Source organism: Zalophus californianus, chromosome 4, assembly GCF_009762305.2.
Source record: "Zalophus californianus isolate mZalCal1 chromosome 4, mZalCal1.pri.v2, whole genome shotgun sequence".
Classification (NCBI taxonomy): domain Eukaryota; kingdom Metazoa; phylum Chordata; class Mammalia; order Carnivora; family Otariidae; genus Zalophus; species Zalophus californianus.
The window spans coordinates 9,270,647-9,294,096 of NC_045598.1; the positions used below are offsets into that span (position 1 = coordinate 9,270,647).

The following is a 23,450-nucleotide window of genomic DNA, read 5'->3' on the forward strand; positions in this document are numbered from 1 at the left end:
ACATTTGGAAGAAGGAGGAAGATGGATAATAGAAAACTTTCTTTCTCTTCATGCTTAGGACACAGTGTTTAGGACAGAATTTTTTTATCAGTTTTCCTAATGGTGAGGTTTGGATCAAAATGCCTTTACTTTTCCTAAGCCTGCCCTACTGGAAAGGGAGCAGCCCCAAAGGAGACATCAAGCTAGGAGTAAAATTTGGCTGAAATCAATCTGTTTAGGGACTCAAAAAGTTGATAGTTGGGCAGCCATTTGGGGTTAAAGATTTAATAATTCTTTCTAGTAACTGTAATGATAGTGCTTGGGACTGGAAGGGACTGTTTTGTTAGTTTTTTTTTAATGAATACAAAATGCTTTGCTGTGTATAATTGCCTTCGTTTGTCTCACATCTTTGGAATATGGAGAGAAAGCCTAGCTGTCCTCACTTTTTGAATGGACACAAGAGTATGCTGAGAAAATGGATGATGGTTCAAGGTTGGTTGCAAAATCCCTTCCAACCGAGGACCATTCATAACAATCCATGCAGCATCTCCAGGAACAGGTAACCTCATCCGAGGAGGATGCATGAAGCTCTGGATGGCATGAGAGCGGTAGCCTGAAGTGAAAAAATTCTTCGGGGATAACAAGAACCAGAATCCATTCAGTCTTCTTGGTTTAAAAATGGGGAGTCCTGCCCAGTTTTCTCTGCAGGCCCCACTTGCACCAGGCTCAGTAATGTCTGTCTCTCCGTGAACTTGGTTCAAAAGGTTGGGAGAGGGCTGTGGCCTCACTGGAGCAAATGGACCCAGAATCCAAAAGAAACGTGGATTGTTAGTGTGTTCTCACCCAAGGAATTTCCTTTACCGATTTGTCTCACTAGAGATGAAGAGTCTAGAGAGCTTCCTCATGCCCCCACCGTCAAAGGGTAAACATCCTGTGAGTGTCCCTGGCACACATCCTGGAAACGCTCCCTGTACGGGGCCCCACTTCTTCCCTGTAATGCCTGTGTCCTCTCCAGCCTCTGCCAGCTTCTCGCCACTTCTGACGCTCTTTAAGGTCATTGCTGTCAGCTTTCAAAACGTTTGTAATGTCTTTGTGACCTAGCATGGTCTTTTGAAGAGACTCCATGGAGAGTCCAGGCTGGTTTTGGCGTTTTGGCAGCTTCTTTTGGGGGGGGGGGGGTGCCTTTCATCAAGGCCTCATGACTTACTCTGATTGCCTAAACCTGATTTCAGCAAAGTGTGCAGTAGCTTTTACCCCATTTCAAATGTCTGGTGGTGGTGGCCAGTCACACAGTGTTCTTGGAAAACTGAGGATCTGTATTTAGTTTTCTCTGTGTTATATTTTATGGGGCCCCAACTTTCCCCAAGGGCCACTATGTGCTAGTCTGTTGATTAGTCCTACTGTCTGCATAGTCTCCTGATGGCCCATGTGCTTCCCACACTCAGGAACTAGAAAGTAGCCACTGTTAACCTCTTAGGTGGTCTTTGTTTTTTTTTTAAAACTGGGACACACTTCACTTCAGACTAACGTGTAATATATATTCTCGGACTCTAAACTTAGTGGGCAAGTCTGAGTCTGCTGGTTCCCCAACTAGAGTTGGCCCTCCTGTAGCCTATCAAGAGGTTGACAGAATGCCCCTAAGTTACCTTGCCAGGTGCATGGAATTAATGGGGTTCGGCTTTAAATGCTTTTGCTTTTGTCCTCAGCCAGGTTACAACAGCCCTTGTCTCTTTTGCTAGGTATCATTGGTGGATTGACCAGTGTGATCACCTCAACAGTGGAAGGAGTGAAAACAGAAGGGGGTGTCAGCGGTTTCATATCTGGCCTTGGGAAAGGGCTTGTTGGCACTGTAACCAAGCCAGTGGCAGGTGCCCTGGATTTTGCATCAGAAACAGCCCAGGCAGTGAGAGACACAGCCACGCTCAGTGGCCCCAGGTCAGTGGTCATTGCGGGTGGGGGAGGGGGGGTGGGGAGAGTCACTTTTGCAATTTCCAGCCCAGGTCTGCTGCCTCTCCTGATCTATGCTGATGTGTTTAATCGTATACTTTCTGCCTTAATGATGCCGTTTTTTAAAACTTGAATACATGTATCTAAAATTTCTGACCTGCCTAATATAAATACATGAAAATAAGGCACAAAAATCTGGCATGAATTCTTCCAGATCTGTATCTGCCTATCTTTATCTACGTCTATAATTCATTTATATATAAAATGTTGTTTTTCTTCATTAGAGGGGTCAGAAATAGGATTACACCCTTACAAATCACCAAACTAACTAGACCCCCCCCCACATGCCCATTAAGAAAGCTATCAGGCTGCAGGCTGTGTCTGACTCCTAGGCGCCATGGCATGTTGTAGAACCCCTGCAGTTGCAGTTCACCACGTGAGTCTGTCCTTTCTTAGTTCTCCTTCCACTTGGACGTGCGGGCCAGTCCCCCAGATTCATGAAGCGATTCCCTAGGCAGGTTGGCAGTTCTGCCTGCCATCTTGTCTTGATACCAGCTGAGAAGGGAAATCGGGGGCAGCCCATGTGGCTCTGCAGCCCACAGAATCCAACTACTTTAACATAGCTCTTTGTGTTAATAGCCTATTTGAGCCTTCCTTTTTCAGAGTGACTAATTGGGGATCTTATCAACAAAGGGTATAATGAATGTTACAGTTCCCAGCCAAGCTGGACGCCACTTAAGCCCAGAAGGATTTTGCTGCTCCCTGGTTAAGAGATATTCCCCGAGGGAATTAGCGTCCCCTTTTAGGATGTCTAGGGTCTGGGCCTTGTCCACACCCTATTGCTCCCTCGAATAGGATTTGAAGTGAAATCGTCCCCAATTAAAAATGAATCCATGTGTCTGTCACCAGGAAACCTTACTGATGACACATTACTGCAGGGGAAATGCTTAAGATTGTAGACTGGGACCATGTAATATGTTCTGCCAGAATGTCTTCCATCTGGAAGCAGCTGCTTTTTAAAAAAGGATCTGTAGAGTTTACTTTAGTTAAGTTACATTCTATTCTCAGATACAGAGCTGAAACAATCCTTGAGTATATTTTGAAGCATTTATGAAGTTGGGGGGAGGGGCAGTAGGGAAGCTTCAAAAGTATTTCCAGTTAAGTTTTTCTGTGTCTGCTGGAAGCCCCAGAAGTCCACCTCCACTATTTTGTTACGACAATAAGACCTAATGACGCGTGAGTAAAGCAGGAGACCCCTAAGAATCCCGAAAGAAGCCTCCTTATTTGTAAAATCCCAGAGTGGCCAAGGGATTGAGTGATTTGTTTCAAAAGGGGTCTGAAGTATATGTGTTTAATTTTTAAAATATCATCTTGTGTTAGGAACTTCAGTGATATTGACCAGAAAGAAATGACTTGAATTTTCTACAGTATCAGTTTGGAAATCTTGGTAAAGTTTTGCCTTCTTTTTAGGAGCATAAGAAAGGCACAAAATGGTTGCCACAGAAAGCAGGATATCCTTGCAGTTTCACGGGCTGTCCTGCACTGATATAGCAGGTTCCACTCGTGTCACCAGGAGTATACCTGTCAGTCAGTCATTTCTAGTCAGTAAATATTGATTGAAAATTTTCTAAGGACTCGGGGTTGGGAATCTAGCAGAAAGAGGGCCCTGCTCTTCTCCTGGTCCGGTGGGGACGCAAACATAAAACAAATAATCAGAGTAATAATTACTTGCTAAAATTGTGATAAATGACACAGGAGATTTACAGGGTGCTGTGAGACCATGTAATTGGAGAAGGCAAAGGGGAGAAGGAGGTTGGCTAACCTGTGGTCCTTGGGGTCAAGAAAGGCTTTTCAAGGGAAGTGCTGTTCCGAAGTCCAACGTGCTATCCATTGCGCCACGGAGCCCCCTGGGAAGTGCTAGTTAGGATGAAGCCTGGAGCATATGGTGGGGGTTGGCCAGGTGAAAGGAAGAGAGAATCACATTCCAGATAAAAGGGTCTAGAGAGGCTAGGCAGCTTGCCTGAAAACAAACAGTCATCAGACATTCTAACTGAAGTCTAGCTGCAAATTCCCCGAGGTAGCTCTTTTTGTAGCCCTTCGCTCCTAGAAACAAAAGCTGCAGTGGTAAGTGAGAAGCAGCCAGGTAGTCATTGGCCTGGGGACCTGGGAGCTTCAGTGAGGGGCAAGTAAGCTTCTGCATCCCCTCTCTGTTCTCAGAGGAGCCACTGGTGGGAGAGCCGTGGCCAAAGTTGCCAGAGGGGAGTGGGGCATGTGCTGGGCTGTCTAATTGGGAGCCTCGAAGAGATTTGGCCTTTACCCTTTATTGCACTGAAAAGACATTACAGCTTCTTCTGACGCGCTTTGACCAGTTTCCCTCCGTCCACTTGTCTGGGTCCCAAAGTAGGTTATTAATGAGCATCCATGTGTTAGAAAAGAACACTTGGGCTGGAAAACAGCAGGTCTGGGTCCCAACCCCCCTCTTAGCTTAAGTCTCCTCACCTCCTTGAGCCTCAGTTTTTCCATCTATAAATTGGGGATAAATATACCTGTCTGTTTATTCCCTCTCTCAGAGGTCTGAAGCCCAACCAGGGTTATTTTAATGTGGATGCTATAAGGAACTATAAAATGCTGGACGATCCTATTTTTGAAAGTCACATTAGAGGAGCACAGAGATTCTTGCAGGTGGAGAAATGTTTCGGTGCTTTGAGGGTTTGTTCTGATGACACTGTGATCTCTTAGGAACATACTAGTTCTACCAAGGGATAAATCACCCTGGTTTCTTGGAAGTGAGTTATGACCATCTCCAGTCATCCCAGTTGATTGAACAGGATCCAGGGGTGTTACTCAGGGTTTTTCCCCACTGTTTAGACAACAGGGACTAACAAATGATTTGAAGGGATTAGAAGTGAGATTCTGACCGAAGGCTGACCTGAGCCCAGGGACCGAGCCAGGAATAGAACCCAGGAGTCCAAGAGTTCTGCCTCTGAGTCTCCTCTTGGAACGAGACTTTCTGCTTCCTTTGTACTATTTCTTCCAAGTGAAGGCTTAGATCTTAGCATCTATGTTTTAAATGACTCAAATTTTAAGCAGATGATAGCAAAGTAAGCCATAAAACTGTGAAAGAATATTCGTTCCAGTAATCCATCTGAAAAGTGGCCTTACAGGAAATATTGGCTCCTTTTCATGTTTATTTGAACATGATTTTATTTATAGGGAGCCCCCTCCTTGAGTTCCTTTAGATTAAAATACTTCCAAGTTCCTCTCTTTGGTGGAGTGTGCAGGCATTCCGAAAGGACAGTCACCTAACTTTCCCCTGAAATTGCCATGCCATCTGATAGTTCTTGGGAAGGCAGGTGGGGGTGAGGGGTGAAGAGGGCGGAGGACAGCAGAGCCTTTGGCCTCCGCATGAATGTTGTAGACCAGTATCCCCTGCTGCATTCGTTAACTGTGCAAGTATGTGTGGTTTGGAACCGAAATAAGAAGCCTTTTCCAAGGCAACGTTGTGCTGGCTCAGGTTGCATCTTCTAGTCTACGTGTATAGGGCCACATTTGTCTGTTCCCAAGTAAAGTTCATGAAAATGGCACAGCTGGCGGCCACACTTGTGGTCCATGGAAGCCACGCCGAACAGCCCGCCACCCTTCAAACAGGCCAGGCCAAAGCAGGGCACCCGCTGGGCTGCCTGCCCAGCTCCTGCATGTGTGGTGGTATTCGATGGTAGTATTTGAAAAGATACTTGGATGGGTAGAAAGCCACAGAGACCCAGGGGCAGCCATTGCCCAACAGAAGGCAAAAATAACGTTGAAAGGGGGAGTATTGGACTCTGGGCTATTTATTTGCTTGTTTATTTCTCTAAATACCATCTGTTGTAGGCTTTGAGTTACATGACATTTTAGGAAAGTAGCAGATGAAGACTTAGGAAGCTGGGCCCTGAGGTTTCCTCCAAAATATTTCTTCACCTTTTTAGTCAAGACCCAAAATGGGGAGAGAAGTGGGAGCTGGCAGAACTTGAAATATTTAAACTAATTTAGCAAAGCTCAGGAGTGTTGGAGCTTATCTCATTATTTAAGTTAGATAAGGAGGAACGGGGAATTTGAAGGATAATGATAGATCAGTGCTTAAGAATATAGCCATCAGGACTTTGATAATGCTCTGGAATCCCAGGACCCCTGTATTGTGCACGTAGATGTAAATTCCAGTTGCTCTGAGGGCTTTCAAGTAACCTTTTGGTTGATGTCATGGAAAAGATTTATGGTGGGCATATTTGACTTTTTCAGTACAAACACTCCCCAAGACACCACCCAGAATTCGTTCAAGACACTTTCTATTAATGGCCTCCTGGATGTGAAAGTGAAGCGGATTTTCTTAAGGAAAAGTCCTTTTTGTTATAGTGTTTGCATTGTACTGATGACTGTCCAAGACAGAAGGGAAAGACCCTCTTGGGTCACCAGAGCCTGAATGCAGTCGGATTGGACAGGTCGGAAAAAAGTCCACAAAGGGAATTTAGGAAATGCTTTCACTAGTCTTTCATTCCAGCTTGGAAATACTCCTTGTAATGATTCTGCCCTGAAAGCAGCCATTTGCTCTTCTTGGTTTTATACATAACACATTAAGCCGAACTGGTTTGAATGGAGCCTTCGGGGAACTTTCAGAGGTAAAAATCTTAATAAAAATTAAAATGTTTGTTAGGATATGCCAGTGCCATCAGTTTTTCCCACCAGTGTTCCACCTACAGCAGAGGAGAGTGGACTGACCTCCCCTGCATCCGGGGGCAGGAGCAAGTCCAATATTGCTTGGAAGGTTTCTGTTTTATCTGAAAACTGTAAATGAATTTTACCTTTTATCCCATATTTGTTTTAATAAGATAATGTTTTTAATAAATGCTACCAAGTAAAATGAGCCCTTCAGAAGGATACACCAGGTTATCCTGTAGCTTCCTCCTCATATTCATCTAAGAGCCACAAGACATGCTTTCCAGATGAGTCCTGTAGACCCTCATAGCATTGATGTAAAGACAGGTATGTGAACACGAGTGAAAAGCCAGAGCCTAGTACCGATTTGACACTGAGGCTCGGTTTCTGGCCTTTGGGTGAACCTGTCTGTTGGCTTGCTAGCTGTCTGCTGCCTGGGGCAGCCAGTGCATTGCCTGCATTGCATGCCAGCTTTGTCGTGGGAAGGAAATTGATTTCAGTGGCACTGAAAAAGGATTGCTGTATCCATCCAAAGGGAAGGGACTGTCCACACCTCTGCTCTCCTGTCCCGGAATGGCACATTGGGTAGAGAGCGGCCGCTTGACCTATCTCCTGCTCACCCTCGGGTATGTATGTGGTGGAGAGCCATATATTCGCACTTCCTAATCTTGCCATACCAGGCCCTTCCAGAGAATGCCCCAAGGTGGATGGATCATTTTCTCACTCTTTCTGAGCAACCCCCGCAGAAGAAACAACATTCAGAGCCGTGTCACAACATAGGCTGTCTCGCTGGGGTCTGAAATTGAGCTGATGAAGTCACAGGATAAGACATTGTTTAGAAACATCTTTCATGCCTTATAAGTTAAAATTCCTCTCACAGAACACAAGCAGAGAGCTCTTATTTTTTCCAAGACCGACTTCTTCCCTCTTGCTAGACTGTAAACACCATACTTTCCTTTCACTCAGAGGCTCCAAACGATGCCACTCTCGTTATAACATAACCTATGGAAAGCTCAGATCTGTTGCTAAAAAAAATAAATGGAAACTTGCACACACATATTTGAGAAGAGTCTTTCCATTTCTGAAATCCCATGACTCATTTTTATGCAAGATTATCTGTTAAGGAAAAAAAAAAAACACTTTTTTGGTCATGGTACATTATAATCGTTTCTAGAAAGGAGAGTTCTATTTTTTGCCATTTTTGGCATGCAGAGATGACTGGCTTCATGGGAACAGCACAATCCTGTTTCCAAAAGTAAAAATAAACTGAATTTATGCACGTACATCTTTTAAGTACAGTCCTTGTATCTCAACCAGCAGGTCTTTGCTCAAAGAAGATAGAATGGAAAAGTCTAAGTGCTTTCAAATTTTGGTTTCTTCCATTTGAAAATTAAATAATCAACCCAGCCATTGTACATGTTGGGTCCTTTCCTTGTTTGGTGACTTGATTCGTAAAACTCCAGAATGACTGCGTTGGAGATTTTTGTTTTGAACTTCAAGAGAAACAGAACAGCATATTTCTTCCTGAGAAAAATTTGTATTTCGTGCGTTAGAAAAGAATGAAAAGCCATCTCCTGTTTCTGGAATTCCTCTGCAAAGGCGTTAAGTTCACTTATTTTTAGGTTTTGATGACTACCCTACGTCTCTAATGGTTTTCCCTTACGAGTCGTCCCTTTTTGCCCAGGATGTAATTGGAATCCCCCTTAAAGAGAGGATCCAGGTTTGAGTTCAGATCCCCTGCTCCCAGAAAGCTTTAGGGTGTGAGGTAATTGTGAGGTACATAGGGGACCAGTGGGCTAGCAGGGGACTGAATGAAGACTGTAGTGTTGTTTTACAAGGGAAAGCTTGTAATCCTTGGGGGAAGGAAAGGTAAGTTTGGGGGTTGTAATGAACCCAGAGTCTCCTTGCCCCCATACCTTTATTTAGTCTCTTTTGCCAGACCACTTCTCAAAGACAGATTCTTGCTAAGTTTCTCACTAACTTGTCCAATGGGGAGAAATAAGATTGAATTTGTAAAACATTTTAATCACAGCATAATCTAAAAGAAACAGTTTTCTTACATCGGGCTTATATAACTCAAATCGAGTTAACAGTGTTACTGGTCTATATCCTTAGTGGATTTACTTGGATACATAGAGGAAACTGATTTCTCATTAGCGCAAAATTTGTCCATGTGGGTCCTTTTAGAACAGAGGCTCTCAAAATATGGCTTAAGGACCCCTAGGGAACCCCAACCTTTCCCAGGATCCATGAGGTCAAACCTATTTTTATATATTTATATATGAATTCATACATAGGTAGATAGCTAAATAACCACTGTTATAATAATATTCTCTAATGAGTGTACGGTGGCGTTTTCCAGAAGCCACACAGCGTGTGATATTGCACACAGTGATTGACTGTAGACGCAGATAAGAGAATGCAGCTGTTTTTTGTTAAGCAAAACTTAAAGATTTGCAGAGATGTAAAACAGGGCCACTCCTCGTACCTTCTGTGACTCCAGGAATATGCCGCTAGTCAACAAATGCCTGTACCTGGTTAATTTCCTTGACAGGATGCTCTGTGTGAAAATGTGGTGATGATCCATCGTCCTTCGGGTAAATAGCACCTATTGGCAGCGGTGGATTAATGTGGATTAGACTGCAGGAGCCCCCGTGATAGGATGCTTCACCTTGGCTTCCTGCCGACAGTTGTCAGCCCTCCTGGTTTGCTCCTGACTTTTACGGGGTTTCCTGAGGTAACCATTGGAAAGATTTTATTACGTACCAGAAAGACCTCTCACAATAATTTACCTAATTTAGTCCTTCACCCTAACCTACCATCCCAATAAATTTTAACTACAGCAGCATGGGGAGTGAGGAGCACATTACTTCAAAGCTCAGGGTCCATCTTATCGAAGGCGCCTTGCTCCTGCTAGCACTGGCCGAGCTCTTTCAGGAAACGGAGAAGGTATATCTAGGTCAGAGTTTACTTGGCAAAACCTCAGCTTTCTCCCCTAGCAAAGCTGGTGGAGCAGGACAAGCCTACAGTATTTGGATAAGCTCCTTTGAACTCTTTGTGGAAAGCAGTTTTTATGAGGCAGTTTTGCGTTAACACCAGAGGCAGCTCCTAGTAGATTTTCCCTCAACGTACTTCAAACATAGGTGATGCCAGGGGCGACCCAAGTGGCACCATAAAGTCCCGGGGACTGCAGGAAACTTCAGAGGAGAGTCAGAGCCGAACTGGCTTCTCATCATGAGGAGGATGGGAGGAATCCTGGCTAACCCTAGTGGGTTAGGACTGGTTGGATCCAATGGAACCTCCCTGAGTTCTGCCAGGATGGACAGAGGGCAAAGCTCATCTGTTCTCTAGACTTTCCTGATCTACCCTAGCAGCACAATTGGGGCGGTCATAACTCGCACCTGCCCACCTCCTAAGGCATTAAAGGCTAGATTACCATGTGCGAGTGTTTCTCATATCCCTCGTGAAAAGTTATGAGAGCCTCTGTGAGTTTTTATGTTTTTGTTTGAATTGTTGAGGGGTCCCATTAATTCAGTTTAGCTAATTCTAAACGTGTGATACTCCGATCCGGTTGCTTAGTGAACACACTGGTTCAAGTATAGGCAAATTGACATCAGAAATGCATTAATTGGTGAAGTATTGACCTCCTACTATGTTCTAGGCGTATCATAGGTATTCAGTGCTGATATATTGAATATTTAAAAATCTCAGTATTTGAATATTTAAATACTGAGGATATTTAAATAGTAAATATTTACATGCTTATTTAAATAATTAAACACTTTGAAGAATCTTCCAGATTATTGAGAATCACCAAGTTGTTAGTGCGTTAATATTCTTAAATTGGTCTCACGTGCTTATTAAAGCAAGTTTTCCTATAGCTTTCTTGAAGTACCCCTTTATTAGCGACGTGATTTACTGTTTGTTCTTGGAAACCACAGCATTGCATTTGTGTTGTGGTGCTGTATATTGGGGAGGCTTGGCGGTTTTTCCAACTTTATTAACAGGTCCGTCACTGCTCTTTCAGAACTCTTAAATGATCTCTACTCTTCCTACCTTATATGTGTTTACTAAATATTATTTAATTTCTGCATTAATAAGAACAGTGGTTTTAAAAAGCTATGATTTTGACCATAATTATCTCACTATAACAAATTTTTTTTCTTTTCAAATTAAATTGTATTTTGTCAAAGTAAATATGTGTCCATACTTTTAAAGGTCAAAGACTTTTCAACATGTCTGAAAATAAAAACCAGCAGTCTCCTGCCCCACTCTTCCCTACCTCTGATTCCTGCTCCCCGAGGCAACCACTTTCAACACTTTTGGCTGTTTCTTTGATTTGGAGGTATTTGCCTCTCTGTTTCTTTAAAAAAAAAAAAAAAAAGTGCTATTTCTCGCTATCGTTTGACTTCCTAGTCCCTCCCCTTCTTTTTCAGTATAGTTATATTGCCCTTTCTGGGTAAATCAGTATTCAGTTTTTACATTATTAGGACTATGTCAACAGCATTCCCAGTGAAGCTACTAGGTTACTATGTTTCCTTTTTGGCTTCTTTTTTTTCTCCCTGGAGTTAGTAACTGCCTTGATTATTGTTGTTTGCTTCGTTTGCTACATGAATATTCCCATTTAATCTTCAAACTCTTACTTTCAGCTTTTTTTACTCCAAGTTTAGTAAGTCCTTAAAAAAGTTTTTTTCTATCTGCCTGTTACTAACTTATCCACAAACTCTTCTCTTTGTGTCTAAAAATGTATGAAGCAGTTTATCAGTGTTAGGATTCTTCTTGCAGGTTCTTCCCCCCGGGTGCCTTCTGCTCCTGTCTGGACTGACTGCTTTGTAGAACACTCTAGAGCCAGTGCCCTGGTACTCAGTTTTGAGTTTCTTCCATTGGTTTGTTTTGGTCTTTTTCTTTCATGAACAGAGACAGTTCTCAGGTGGTTGGTGATTCTTGACTGTCTGTTCTGCTCTCCTTTAAAGCGGAGGCCCTGGTGAGCAGCGCGGGAGCCCTCTGCAGGGCCTGGGGCCTTCCCAGGGAGGGGTAGCCGGGGCCTGCTGCCTCTGCCCTTCTGTTCTGAAGGGGATGAGAAAGGGACCTGCACATCTAGCTGCTGCTTAGGCTGTTAACCCATCTTCCTGTTCGACTCACCACCCCAACATCCTCACCTCCCTGTTCCTCCCTTTTTGTCTCAGGCCGTCAGAGCTTCCTTGGTGCCCCATCTTTCTGAAATTTGGTGGGTTTTACCGTACTAATTAGCTTACTGCTCTGTGGCTCCCACTCCCTCAGGCTTACATTTCAACACCACATGTCCATCTGCTTTTCAGCTTCTAAAATATTGTTGACACCTTCTCTTTATCCTTTTGGATTTGTGCCATTTATATCCCTTTGCTTTTGCTTTAGAGACGTCTCTGGACTAAATCTGTCATATTTAATCAGAAGCCTTATAACTTGGACTTTTCACTAATTCATTCATCCTTTCTTGATGTCCTTTCCCCTCACATCCAACCAGTAGTTCCAAATTAATGTGGTTTTACTGAAATCCATATCCGTTATTTCGCTAAAACATTCTTTAAGTTTGGTGGTAGTAAGAAATTAAATAATAACATTATTGCTGACGATTTCTGGCCTGATGCAGGCCTTGTTCTAGGGACTTTACATGTATTATCCCATTTAATCACCACAGCAACTTATAAATAGCATCTGGTTGGGCAGTCAGTGGCCCTTCCTTCCCAGGAAGGTTTAGAATGGGTCTGGTGAGAAGTCGTTGCTACTCCCAACTCCAGTTTTAAGTCTGGTCTTGGCCTTTAATCTCTCATTCTGTGTGTTGTAAAGAAAACAGGTTGTAGAAGGCTCTTGTCAGATCCCAGGGACATGAAAGAAATAGCACACCCCACGGTAGTGACATGGCCCTGTCACCACCCCTCATGGAACCATAAAAGCTATTCAGAGGGGCCGGCAGCTGGTGAGCGACTGTACTTAGATCCTGGGTGCTGATGGGTGTTTTGTAGTTTCCAAGGGAAGTTGCTGAAAGTTTTCTTATCTTGACACTCCAAGGGCAAGAGGTCTTTCTTCAAAGAGAAGCGCTCGTTTCAGAAAGAGATGTGGAAAGAACATAAAATCACAGCTCTTCCCCAGTTCTGGAGAAGAAATGGGAAGTGGCACTGTGGTAGCCAGTGTAAAAAGAAACCAAGTGTTTGCAGGAATCAGGACGGGGTTCCCGCAACACTCTTTGGTCCCCACATCTATAAAACAAGGCCAGAGGGCCTGTGGGAGGCAGACAGCCCTGGATCTGAGTCATGGCACTGCTGTTTGTCAGCTGTGGCCTGGAGCAAGTCTGTCCCTGCCTGTCTCTGAGGTGAGAGTCCTCTCGCTCCTGTGGAGTGCGGACAGCAATGCCCGCCTCCATGGGTGCTCATGTGGATTAGATGGCACATTGGACGTAAAGCACTTAGCCTGCCGTGGGGCGTGTAGTTAGGGCTCGAGAGATGGCGTTGGGGTCCAAAGTCTTTCTGAATACGAATTGAGCATAAGTGAAACGGGGATTATGTCTTCACTGCTCATTTACACCCTGTCTCTGAAAACACGCTGACCACTTGGCTCTAGTCTACAATGCCAAGTTCACATGCTGTGTTGGGTTTCTGTCCCTCCTTTTCTCTTTCTTCACACAGACTAGACAGTTACAGTCAGGCCCACACATTGGTGCTAGTCACGGGGTTGCAGTTGCTGTGTGGGAGAACTTACCTGGGCTCTCAGCCTTTGTGTATGAGAACCCCTTTGAAAAAGGTGTGCAGAGGCCACGAACTCGCTCTGAACCCACTTGTGAAGAGCAGGTGATCCCAAACTATTGTTAGTGTCTGCTGTAAATGATATGCCTCTGGGTTCGAGCAGAGTTCAGCCAGAAGCCCCACATGACATGGAAATCTGTCCTGGAGCCAGGTTTGTCGGGTAAAAGTTATGTAGCAAATGTCTCCAAACATTGGCATCTGTTGTCTGACGAGGCTAGGACGACCGGGAATGATGGAGTGCTTACGGAAATTGGGACGGGGCATGCGACCCTGTGACAGCTGACAGACGGTTCCAGGCCACTGTTGCTCATCCAGCTTTTTTGATAAACAGCTTTAAAAGCATTACGTGGTTTGGAAAGCATTCCTCAAAAACAGTTATATTTTCCAGACGCATGACAGTCCACTGTTGAGTATTGCGGAAGGGTTTCGAATTGTAGAATCAGATCCCCCTTCAGTGGGACCGTTGGAACTATTGCGGGCTTATCTGTGTGAGTCCCTCCAGGACCGCCTTCCAGCAATGTTATCGCGTAGGTCGGGGTCCCCTATGTCTGTTAAACAAGCAAAAAAGTGCTCTCAGGGTCAGGGCTGGAGTTTAAAAGGAAAAACTCTTTCTTTCATTTCTGGGTAGATGCGATGGGCTCTTTGAAGCGTCACTTTCATTGTGCACCCTTTATCTCGTGGCTTCCGTGTAAGGAAAGGGAGAGAGAACTTGGGGTTATTGCAAAGCTCTGAGCCTTTGAAAATGAGCTTCGTCTAGATTATAAATGTTCATTTCAGACTTCACCTTCCCATTTGTCCTATTTCCGGAAATGTAGCTCCTGTTGCCTTTGCTCTTCCTGGGAGATCCAGGGTGTCGAGGGCGAGGGAGGTGGTTCGCGGGGGAGTGGCGTCCGGGCTTCGCAATTCATGTGGGACCTAGACGCCTACAGACCGTATGAGATGTACAAAGTGCTCCAGCGACAGGTTTGTTGTTTTTTTTTTTTTTTTAAACTTTCACTGAATCCTACTATACCACAGGTTTTTGTTGTTTTTTTCAGTTTGGGGATAAGAGTCACGGGATTTTATTCTTAGTCCCAAAATGCAGTGGTGGTGCTGACAGAGTAGCATGGAACATCATTCTGATTTATTGTGTCGAAGCGACAGCAGTTCACGTTCTTTTAATCTGTCAGTGTAGGATCAGTTCCTCCTTGACTCGAGTCTCTGAGATCAAAATAACCTATCTGAATGTTCCCTTTGGGTATTGGAGGCAGCATGGCCCCTTGGCAAGAGGACAGGGTCATAAATCGTGGGAGACCAGAACCCTGATTTCAGCCCTGACATCCTCCTGCCTTGTGGTCTTGTGCCAGCCGCCTTTTCTTCCCTCCCCAGGTCAGTCTCCCCACTTCAGAGGGAGTGTGGGGCGTCCCGGCCAGGTCCTGTCTGCCCGGCTGAGGTGAATAACTCTCTGAGGCATGGCACGGAGTGGGCTGGCTTCGCCATCACGGAGGAAGCCAGGCATTGGGATGAAGAAGGAGCCCAGGCAGGACATATGAACGCTTGATAATATTTTCTAAAAATAAGAAGGCAATAGGTTAATCTGAGGCGGTGTTGTACCTAAAATATTCCTGAGCAACCCTTGGCCCTAGGCTGAACCCCAGCTGGGCTTAGCACCGTTTAAGTTGGTTCCATCTAATCCCCTGAGGGGTTGGATCTGTGGCCGTGCCTGCCCTGTCACTGCTTCAGCCCCCCCTCTGATTTCACCCCTGGGAAAACTAAAGTGGCCCCAGACGCGGCGATCTAGATCCCACGCGGGCAGCGTGTGAGGACAGCCTCCATGACACACAGCATCCAGGCAAACCCTCGTACACAGACTGCTTCCCACATACTCAGTCATTGTAGAGGTACTTGAATGTGATGTAGCTTCTTTGAGCTGACGCCCAAGAAGTCAGTGTTTAAAAACAAAACAAAAACCCTTGACAGAGGCCATTTTGCATCAAGAACGGATGTGCGTGGTATGAAAAAGCAAATTCCAAAACATATTCCCTTTTGGTTCCCAAACCAGTATCAAATTAGTCCTTCTTAGCCCTACCCACGATGCTAGAGTAGTTAGCGGTGTCCCGGAGCGTATGGAGAAGGTGGTCTGGAAAACACACGGGAGACAAGTGTGTGCAGCAGTGAGTCTACTGAGCCGGCTCTGCATCCTTCTTCTGAGCAACCGCGTTCCCGCATTTTTGGAGCAGGGCCTCTTTGGTTACGTATGATTGTATGTCCCCAGATATAGTCATCCAAGTGACCCTGAGATGAAGTCCCACAGGAAGTGGGGGCATCCAGGTCACGGTGTGTCAGCTCTCACAGTCTGTCTCGGTCCATAAGAGAGTCTCATTCTCAGTGTGTGGTGAGCTTTTCCAGATTTTAATATATCAGGGAATCTTGATGTATCTGGGCTCGCGACGGACCACAGTGAGCCTTCAGAAGACCTGTTACGCACCCGACGCCCAGTGGGAACTGGCTTTCTCTGTGAGTATTGCTGTAACCTGTGTGATGTGGGCGTGTGCAAGTGCTCTGGAGACTGCCCTGGGAGAGGCGAGGTGTTACTATGACTAAAGACTTCACTGAACCCTGAACTCGTATGTGAATAACCAGAGACAGATTGAATAGATTACACATTTTTCTGGAGAATTTCCTAAATTAGCCTACCTAACTTTTTCTTGCCCTTTCTCTTTCCTGACCTAACTAGTTCTCTCTAACCTATATTTCTTACAAACCCAGAACAAATAGTATCCAGTGAAAGAAGTGCCGTATAAACAGGGATTCTCAGGAGCTGGAGACAATTTTCTGTGATTTATTCATTCCATGACACTTCCTATCTACCCAAAAAAGGTGCTTTGGGCTTTGGAATGACAGACTCATTAGCTCATCTCAAAACATCAGCACAGTGGATAAGGAAACCTTTGAGGAAAACATAAAAATGTGTGTACAGTTCATTCCAAAATAAATACATGGTTAGTTCCGATCAGGAGGCACCACTTTCACCTTCACGTTGGACGTGGCCCTCATTCGGAGCAGACCACTGGCCTCGCTAGACTCCGTCGAAGAAGTGCATGTTGTTGCTAGTGTGGGATTTTTGGTTTTATTTCTAAACAAACTTGGGCCCTAGCCTTGTACTGCACAACAGTGGCCAAAAAAGACCAGCAGAGACTCTCCTCAGAGGCTTTCCTACCTGGTCTTCTGAGCATGTCTTTGGTTTAGTTTTTGGCTTGGGTTTTTTTTTTGTTTTTTTTTTCAACCCCTCTGTTCCTCTTACTCCTTCTTGCTCTATTACACTTTGACTTTGGTTAGAAGAGTTCTGATAATCATTCCAGACTCCCAGTAGCCTCATGCAGAGGTGGGCCCACTGAGACATAATAGACGACAAACCGTGCTGGTTCACCTGCTGAACCGTGGATTCGCAGCTCATCCCTTGGAGAGCCTGGATTCAGCTCTGGATGACCCCCTTTCTGGCCATCAGATGGTATCATCTGGAGTGAGCGGCAGACGCACCCTTCCGGAGCCGTTCCAGGCGTGCTGTCCTTTTGGGTTAAACTCTAAAACTGAAGTGAAGGCCTGCCCATCGGGTTGACTGTTCAACCCTTTATATGCTAATCAGAGATGCTAAAGATCAAGGACAGAACACGTGGGCAGACCTGGCAGGTCTGATGCATGGGACCTTCTGTGTGATTCCATGACACTGGATCCCCGGTGCTTGCCTCCCTTCTGTGCATCCCAGCCTTGTAGCCAAGGACTGGAAAATGAGTTTACTTTTTCCTGCATTAATATTCAAACTAAGACCAGCTACTAGTCAGTGTTTGCAGTCCCATCCCCTGCGGGACCTGGGAAGACTGGAGGATGGCGGTGGGTTGTGGCTCCTTTTAATGTCTTGGCTCTGGGAAGGGCAGGCTTGCCCCCACGGTACCCCCGAATTCACGCGTTCGCCTGGAGGTGTGCCCCCGGAAGGCCTGGTTGCCATTTCCTAGACGGTTCAGCAGGAATCAGACTGCAGGTTTTGCTTTCATGAGAACAAAGTGCAGTCGTCCATCCAGGAGCAGCTCCGGGCCTATATGTAGGGCCCAGGGCCTGCTGGGATGGGGTTTTACACTTGGGCTGTCCTTTTGCCCTTCCACTGAACTCTTTCATTTCAGTCATGAGCAAACAGTCAGTGCCTGAACTAACAACCCTGCAGTCCTCCAAAGCACGGCTCGCTTACAGTACCGAACAAAGGGAAGGAGGGCCGCGTGGGCCGGCCCAGGCCAAGGAATGCGGCTTCAGGGTTCTGCTCCATAAATTTAACCAGCACGACGAAAAGGAGATAATATGAGCCTTCGTGATGATCTGAAAGGGGGAGGTTCTGTGTCCCATTGATTGCGGTCTGGCCCAGTGCCAGGCCCAAGCCTGACCGACAGTTGAACCATATCGTTAAGGCGTGTAACACAGCTCGAGTCTTGTACTGCCGCCAACGAGTACATGTCCACAGGGCAAACGTTTATAAGGAGCTGAGGCGGCTGTCCTGTTTAACCCTCTCACACCACGTGTAATAGACCCGGCTGCCATTCAGAACTTGCCCGTCCGAGGTCACAAAGGAAAGCCAGCACGCTTCTTTTCTCCAAGCAGAGCTTTTCAGGACTAGGGGGAGGGAAGAAATGCTGTCTAGAGAGGGTTTCCCTCGGGAGAAGTGAAGCAGTCTACCTCCTCCCCCCCATGGCCAGAAACGGGACACCAGAGCGCTTTATTCAAAGTAGCTCTCTGTTTGCGGTATAATGTTGCCGCAGGAAGTGGGGCTGACACCACAGGAAACCTACCCGTCTCGGCAGTGGTGGCTGGATGCCGGTGGCCGAGCGTGCTCCTCGAGCAGCTGAGATGCGGGACGATTCTGTTTCCCTTCCCTGCCATGCAGCCGCCTCGAAGGCTGGTGGTCGCCAACCTCTCGGGCTTTGCAGAGCTGAGCCCAAATGCAGACACAGAGCAGGTGGAAGGCTGTCCCGTGGGATGGCCTGTTAGGCCAGGGCGCTGGCTGTCAGAGGCAGGCCACCAGGGAGGGCATGGGGGAAAATGGGGCACCACCACAGCCAGGCCTGCAGATGCCTGGGTTTTCACGGTAACGCTGCACAGAGTAAATGTGAGACAGACACGGCTTCGGGTGTAAGTAGCGAGGAGGAAAGCACGGTCTGTCTTCCGAGGACCCTAGGCGAACAGTGGGTTAAGGGTGTAGTTTAGAGCTGTCCATCCTTTGGCCAGACTGGGGGCCTACATGTCCTATGTCCACACCGTCCAGCAAGACATACATTCCTGTCATTTCCAGAGAGCTTGTCTGCAAGGGACAAGGCATCGGAGGTGGGTACCCGTGTCCCGGCTGACGGTGCTCCAGATACTGAATGCTTATGTGTGCCACACACTATTTTCAACATTCTATTTTTGTATATTACTGTTTCATTTTCACAGCAACCCAGTGAGGTGGGCGCTTTATTTTCCCCATTTTACAGGTGAGAAACATGAGGCGCAGAGAGGTTATGTGACTGGTCTAAGATCGCAAAGGTAGTGAGAGGGAACCAGAATTTGAATCCTAACTTCTCTGCTCCTTTTGGATCACCCCTTGTTCTCTCCCATCAGAAGGCCTCATGGATTTAAATCTGAGGCTTCTGGGCGCCTGGGTGGCTCAGTGACTGCCTTCGGCTCAGGTCATGATCCTGGAGTCCCGGGATCGAGTCCCGCATCGGGCTCCCTGCTCGGCGGGGAGTCTGCTTCTCCCTCTGATGCTATCCCCTCTCATGTGCTCTCTCTCTCTCTCATTCTCTCTCTCAAATAAATAAATAAAATCTTTAAAAAAAATAAATCTGAGGCTTCTTACCAGGTCTCATGATCCACTTCCTTTCGATTCTTGGCCATGAATATGGAGTGTGGGAATAGGGTATCTGCCTCTGACCCAGAAGATATGGGGGAAAATGCCAGTGCAGTTGTGTGTGGGGGGTAGTTTCTATAAACTTTGGATCTCGTGGTGTGAAGGATGCTTATCACATTCATTACCCCCCTACCAGCTTAACCCCGAGACAGTGTGAGAGGACCACGGGAGACCCTCGCCTGCCAGTGTCCATGCCTGGGGAACCTGGTCACTGAACATTGTGTCCAGGAGCTGTCCCAGGCCCTCCCTCCCCCCCGCCACCCTGCACCCCACCACCACCAGTGAGAAACCACTGCAGCTTTCTGATGCAGAATTCGTCAGTTTCACCAATGGCGCTGATCCGTCCTGGCTCCGCCTTATCTTTGCTCTGCCATCCAGCAAAAGCTGTTTCCACCCGCTGGTCACCTGGGAACTCCAGCTGCTACACAGAACAGGAAGCCTTGGAAGAGACTGTCCAAGTAGTATGTGCTTAGCATGCTATAACCTTTTCATGGCCAAGGATAGCTTCTGCTTACTTTGGTGCGATGGGGCCTGGAAAAAAAAATACTTTTAGGGGTAGGAGAAGCACCTGGCCCACCCTGAGGTCATTGGATTCTCTTTGGTCATGCCTCCATGGTCAGGGTGCTTCAAAAGCCTGGGTGGAACTAACTTATGGTGTGGACTCCACAAAATGATTGCTAAACCCAAAGTTCAGCAGACCTTGGTACTAGAGGTCTCTTAATGGGCACCTGTTTGGAGGTTCTCTTTGTCACATATTTTAATGCATTTGGCATCAAGGAGCTGTGCTGTACCTTTTGAAGTATGCGGAGAGAAATGCTAAGGGAGTGGTGAGCAGTTAAATTGTAGGAAGAAATTCTGCTTTTTTAAAATTGTTTTTGTTCGGTTTAACAATGATTGAAGATGCCATGAGGTAGCCAGATGATCCACTAACTGGGATTTATAGAAATTCTTATCTGCAAAAATTTTAAGACAGAGTATTAGAAAGCTTCAACGCTTTATGTACCATGCAGAAGGAAGTCTGGTCCGAGCGTTTTGCATCTGAGTGACCCTCTGGAAGGGGGACGATGAAAAGCAGCTGAAGAGTCACTTGCTTTATGTGTGACTCACCCTCCTTTGTCTGCATCAGGGTTGTCCCAGGCCTGCCCGCTTCTCTCCACCCCAAGGAGTTTGGTCTTTGGAAAGCCACATGCCTGCTCTCCCGATCTGCCTCCACTTCGAGGTCCAGAGGGAGAAACCAACGCTCAGCTGGCAGGAGAGGCTAGAAGAGAGGTTTTGTGTGTGCCGTTGGCAGAGTAGGGAGAGGTGCCATCACCCCTGCTCTGGGTAGACTCCCAGAGGCACCTGCTTTTCCCAGAGGTGCATGAGGCTCAGGCAGAGAGGCTGGTGCTGACTGCTGATGGGCCTGTGCTTCCCGCAGGCCTGTGTCCCGGTGCCTGGGGAGGCCGCTTGCCGAAAGCTCATGGTGGGGTGGGCGGGACCAGATCCGAGAGGACTTTATTCTGCCGTCCCCTCTGTCTGAAGGATCTAGCATCTTTCCCTGCTGCCTTGTTGGCTCCCAACAAGCTCTCCAACACATTTTGAATCCACATGTTTCCTAGTCCTGTAGAGGCAAGCCCCCGTCCGACAATTCAAATGGGTTCAGTCTTGTTGGTTCTTGTTTCCTAGGAGGACAAGGCGCGCTGAAGGTTTGGTGTCAACTCTGACCCAGGGCCTGCATCTGATTTTTAGGAAGGCACAGAAATGCACCTGGGATGACCCCATGCCCTTTTCTTTCATTTTTTGAATTCTCACCACCTGGACCATTAATTCTGCTTTCAAAGGGGGATGGGGAAAGGGGAACATTTCAAAGCAAAACTGATTTGGTCTGTGAGCCGGCTTGTCTTCTAGGTTGTACTTCACCCTGATGAGAATCAGAAAGGACAGTCTATAAGCCCCTGAAATGCAATTTCCAGTGAAACCCGAACTTCACTCTAGTGGCTCTGCAGCTGGAGAGCCTCAAAACCAGTTCCAGATGTTCTCTCTCCCCGTATTAGCAGACTGGGACTTTCGGGCAAGCTGGGAGGCAGCATGCTCTTGCTTCCACCCATTCTTAGAGTGCTCCCTGTGCAGTCCCTGACTTGCCTCTCAGGGCCGTTCAGGCTGTCCAGGCTGTGAGAAGAAAAGGGAAGAAAGCCATTCCAGACGAAGCCTGGCCATTCCGACTCCTTTTCCAGTGTGTGTCCAGCCCATGCCTGTGTACGGCGTGTGGTGATAGAAATTTGAACTCTCTCATGCTTTGCTTTTTAAGTGTGCTTTAGACGTTTTGGTGTTTGTGCCTCACTGCACCCTGAACCATCTTCTAAAAGAATAGTTTTGTTGTTTGAGTTTAAAAATATGTACAAATGTGGGCTATTGTTAAAAAATCAAATGATACATGAGCACTTACAGTGCATAGACACTGTTCCCAGGGCCTTGTGCAAGTTACCTCCTCATAGCAAACCAGTAAGATAGGTACCCTCATTCCCATTTTAAAGAAGAAAGGAAAAAGAACTCAATTGCACTGGCCATTGATAATCCCCAAAAGGCCAATAGTGGCCACCCTGGCAGATGTTTCTGTGTGCATGGATGTCTGTGTGTGTGCATGCACGTGTGTGTGTATATGATTTTACACGAACAGGAGCACAGACCTTGTTCACTCGACCGTGACCCTGGAACATCCTTCCATTCCAGAAGTAAATCATCATTTTTAACATTTATGTAACATTAAATTGCATATAATACACTTCCCTAATTTGAAATGCATGACACATTGCCTTCTAGGAAGTTGAAACATTTTGTGCTCCCACCCACAGTGCTTGAGAGGACCCATTTCTCCAACCCTCTGCCAGCCCTGGCTATTCACCTGTTCAAATTCCAGCCAAGAGTTTTATGAAGTAAATCCCACACTAAGAGCAAGGCATTGTGACTCTTTTAAGTCCCCGCCAACTTGATCTGAGGAAATGAATGTTTCCATGTTACTGCGTGCATTTCTTCGATAACTGGAGTGCGGAAGCATCTTTTCCTACTTCCGTTGGCCATTTGGATTTCTTGTGTTGTGAATTCCCTTTGCATATTCCTCACCCCTTAACCCTTCCTATAGCCCTCGAGATCAGAGTTTGTCTCCCTTTTTAGTGTTTGGCTTTGTCTCCTCTCCTCCTGTCTTGGCCTGATCCTTCCAGTAGTTGTCATTTAATCCATTTCTCATCCATATTAGTACATATCTTTCTTCCAAATACTAATGAAATTTGGATTAGTCACTGTATGAATCCCTGTAAGTTAACGTCTGCACCTTCACTTTATGAAAGGAGAGCTGTCACCGCTCATAGTTCTTCAGTCGGTTGCTTTAACATTGAGAATGAGACTTCAATCAAATGTTTTAGGATCGTATGTGGTGTGGTCTGTTAGCCAGCTTTTATCTTGTTCGTTTCCTCCGATTTCTCCGTATTTGATTAGCACTAGTTCCTGTTATAAAACTTGGCAGATTAGTACTGGTGCTGTACCTTGTTGTCTGCTCTGCCCGTAGGCAGGAGGACACTGCTTGAAGCCTCTCGTGCCCTCTGTCTGTGTGGTGCCAAACCTCTTAGCCGTCTCATCACAGATGCATTTTCTAGGTTTCTTCCCCACCCATTTCAAGGATGTCTGCCTTACCTTCCCAACTGGACTATAAGCCACCTGAGGTCATGCTTCTGCCTTCCCTGGTATCCCTCTAGGATCTCCAGGACGCCCAACACAGTGATGGGTCAGAGTATTTACTAAAGAGATTTTCGGGCGCCTGGGTGGCTCAGTCGGTTAAGCGGCTGCCTTCGGCTCAGGTCATGATCCTGGAGTCCCGGGATCGAGTCCCGCGTCGGGCTCCCTGCTCAGCAGGGAGTCTGCTTCTCCCTCTGACCCTCCCCCCTCTCATGTGCACTCTCTCTCTCTCTTTCAAATAAATAAATAAATAAATCTTTAAAAAAATTTTTTTTCATCAGCACTCGTGCAGATTATAAGTTTACTGAGTCCAAGAGAATCAGAAAGACCCAAGATCAAGTTTGGCTTTGCCACTTACCAACTTGAATGGCCTTGAGCAATCTTGATAATCTCTCTAAGGCACAGTTTTCTCCTCCATGAAATGGAATACTAATTTG

General features: G+C 46.2%; 1 protein-coding gene across 6 annotated transcripts in view; it reads left to right on the top strand.

Annotated features, from left to right (window-relative positions):
• VPS13D (vacuolar protein sorting 13 homolog D) overlaps nt 1-23,450 on the top strand; it is a 243,972-nt gene that overhangs the window by 196,984 nt on the left and 23,538 nt on the right. For all 6 annotated transcript variants that reach the window (XM_027598088.2, XM_027598452.2, XM_027598171.2 and 3 more), the window contains one exon: nt 1,719-1,914. In XM_027598088.2, coding sequence (XP_027453889.2) covers nt 1,719-1,914 — 196 coding nt within the window. The remainder of the gene's footprint in view (nt 1-1,718; nt 1,915-23,450) is intronic.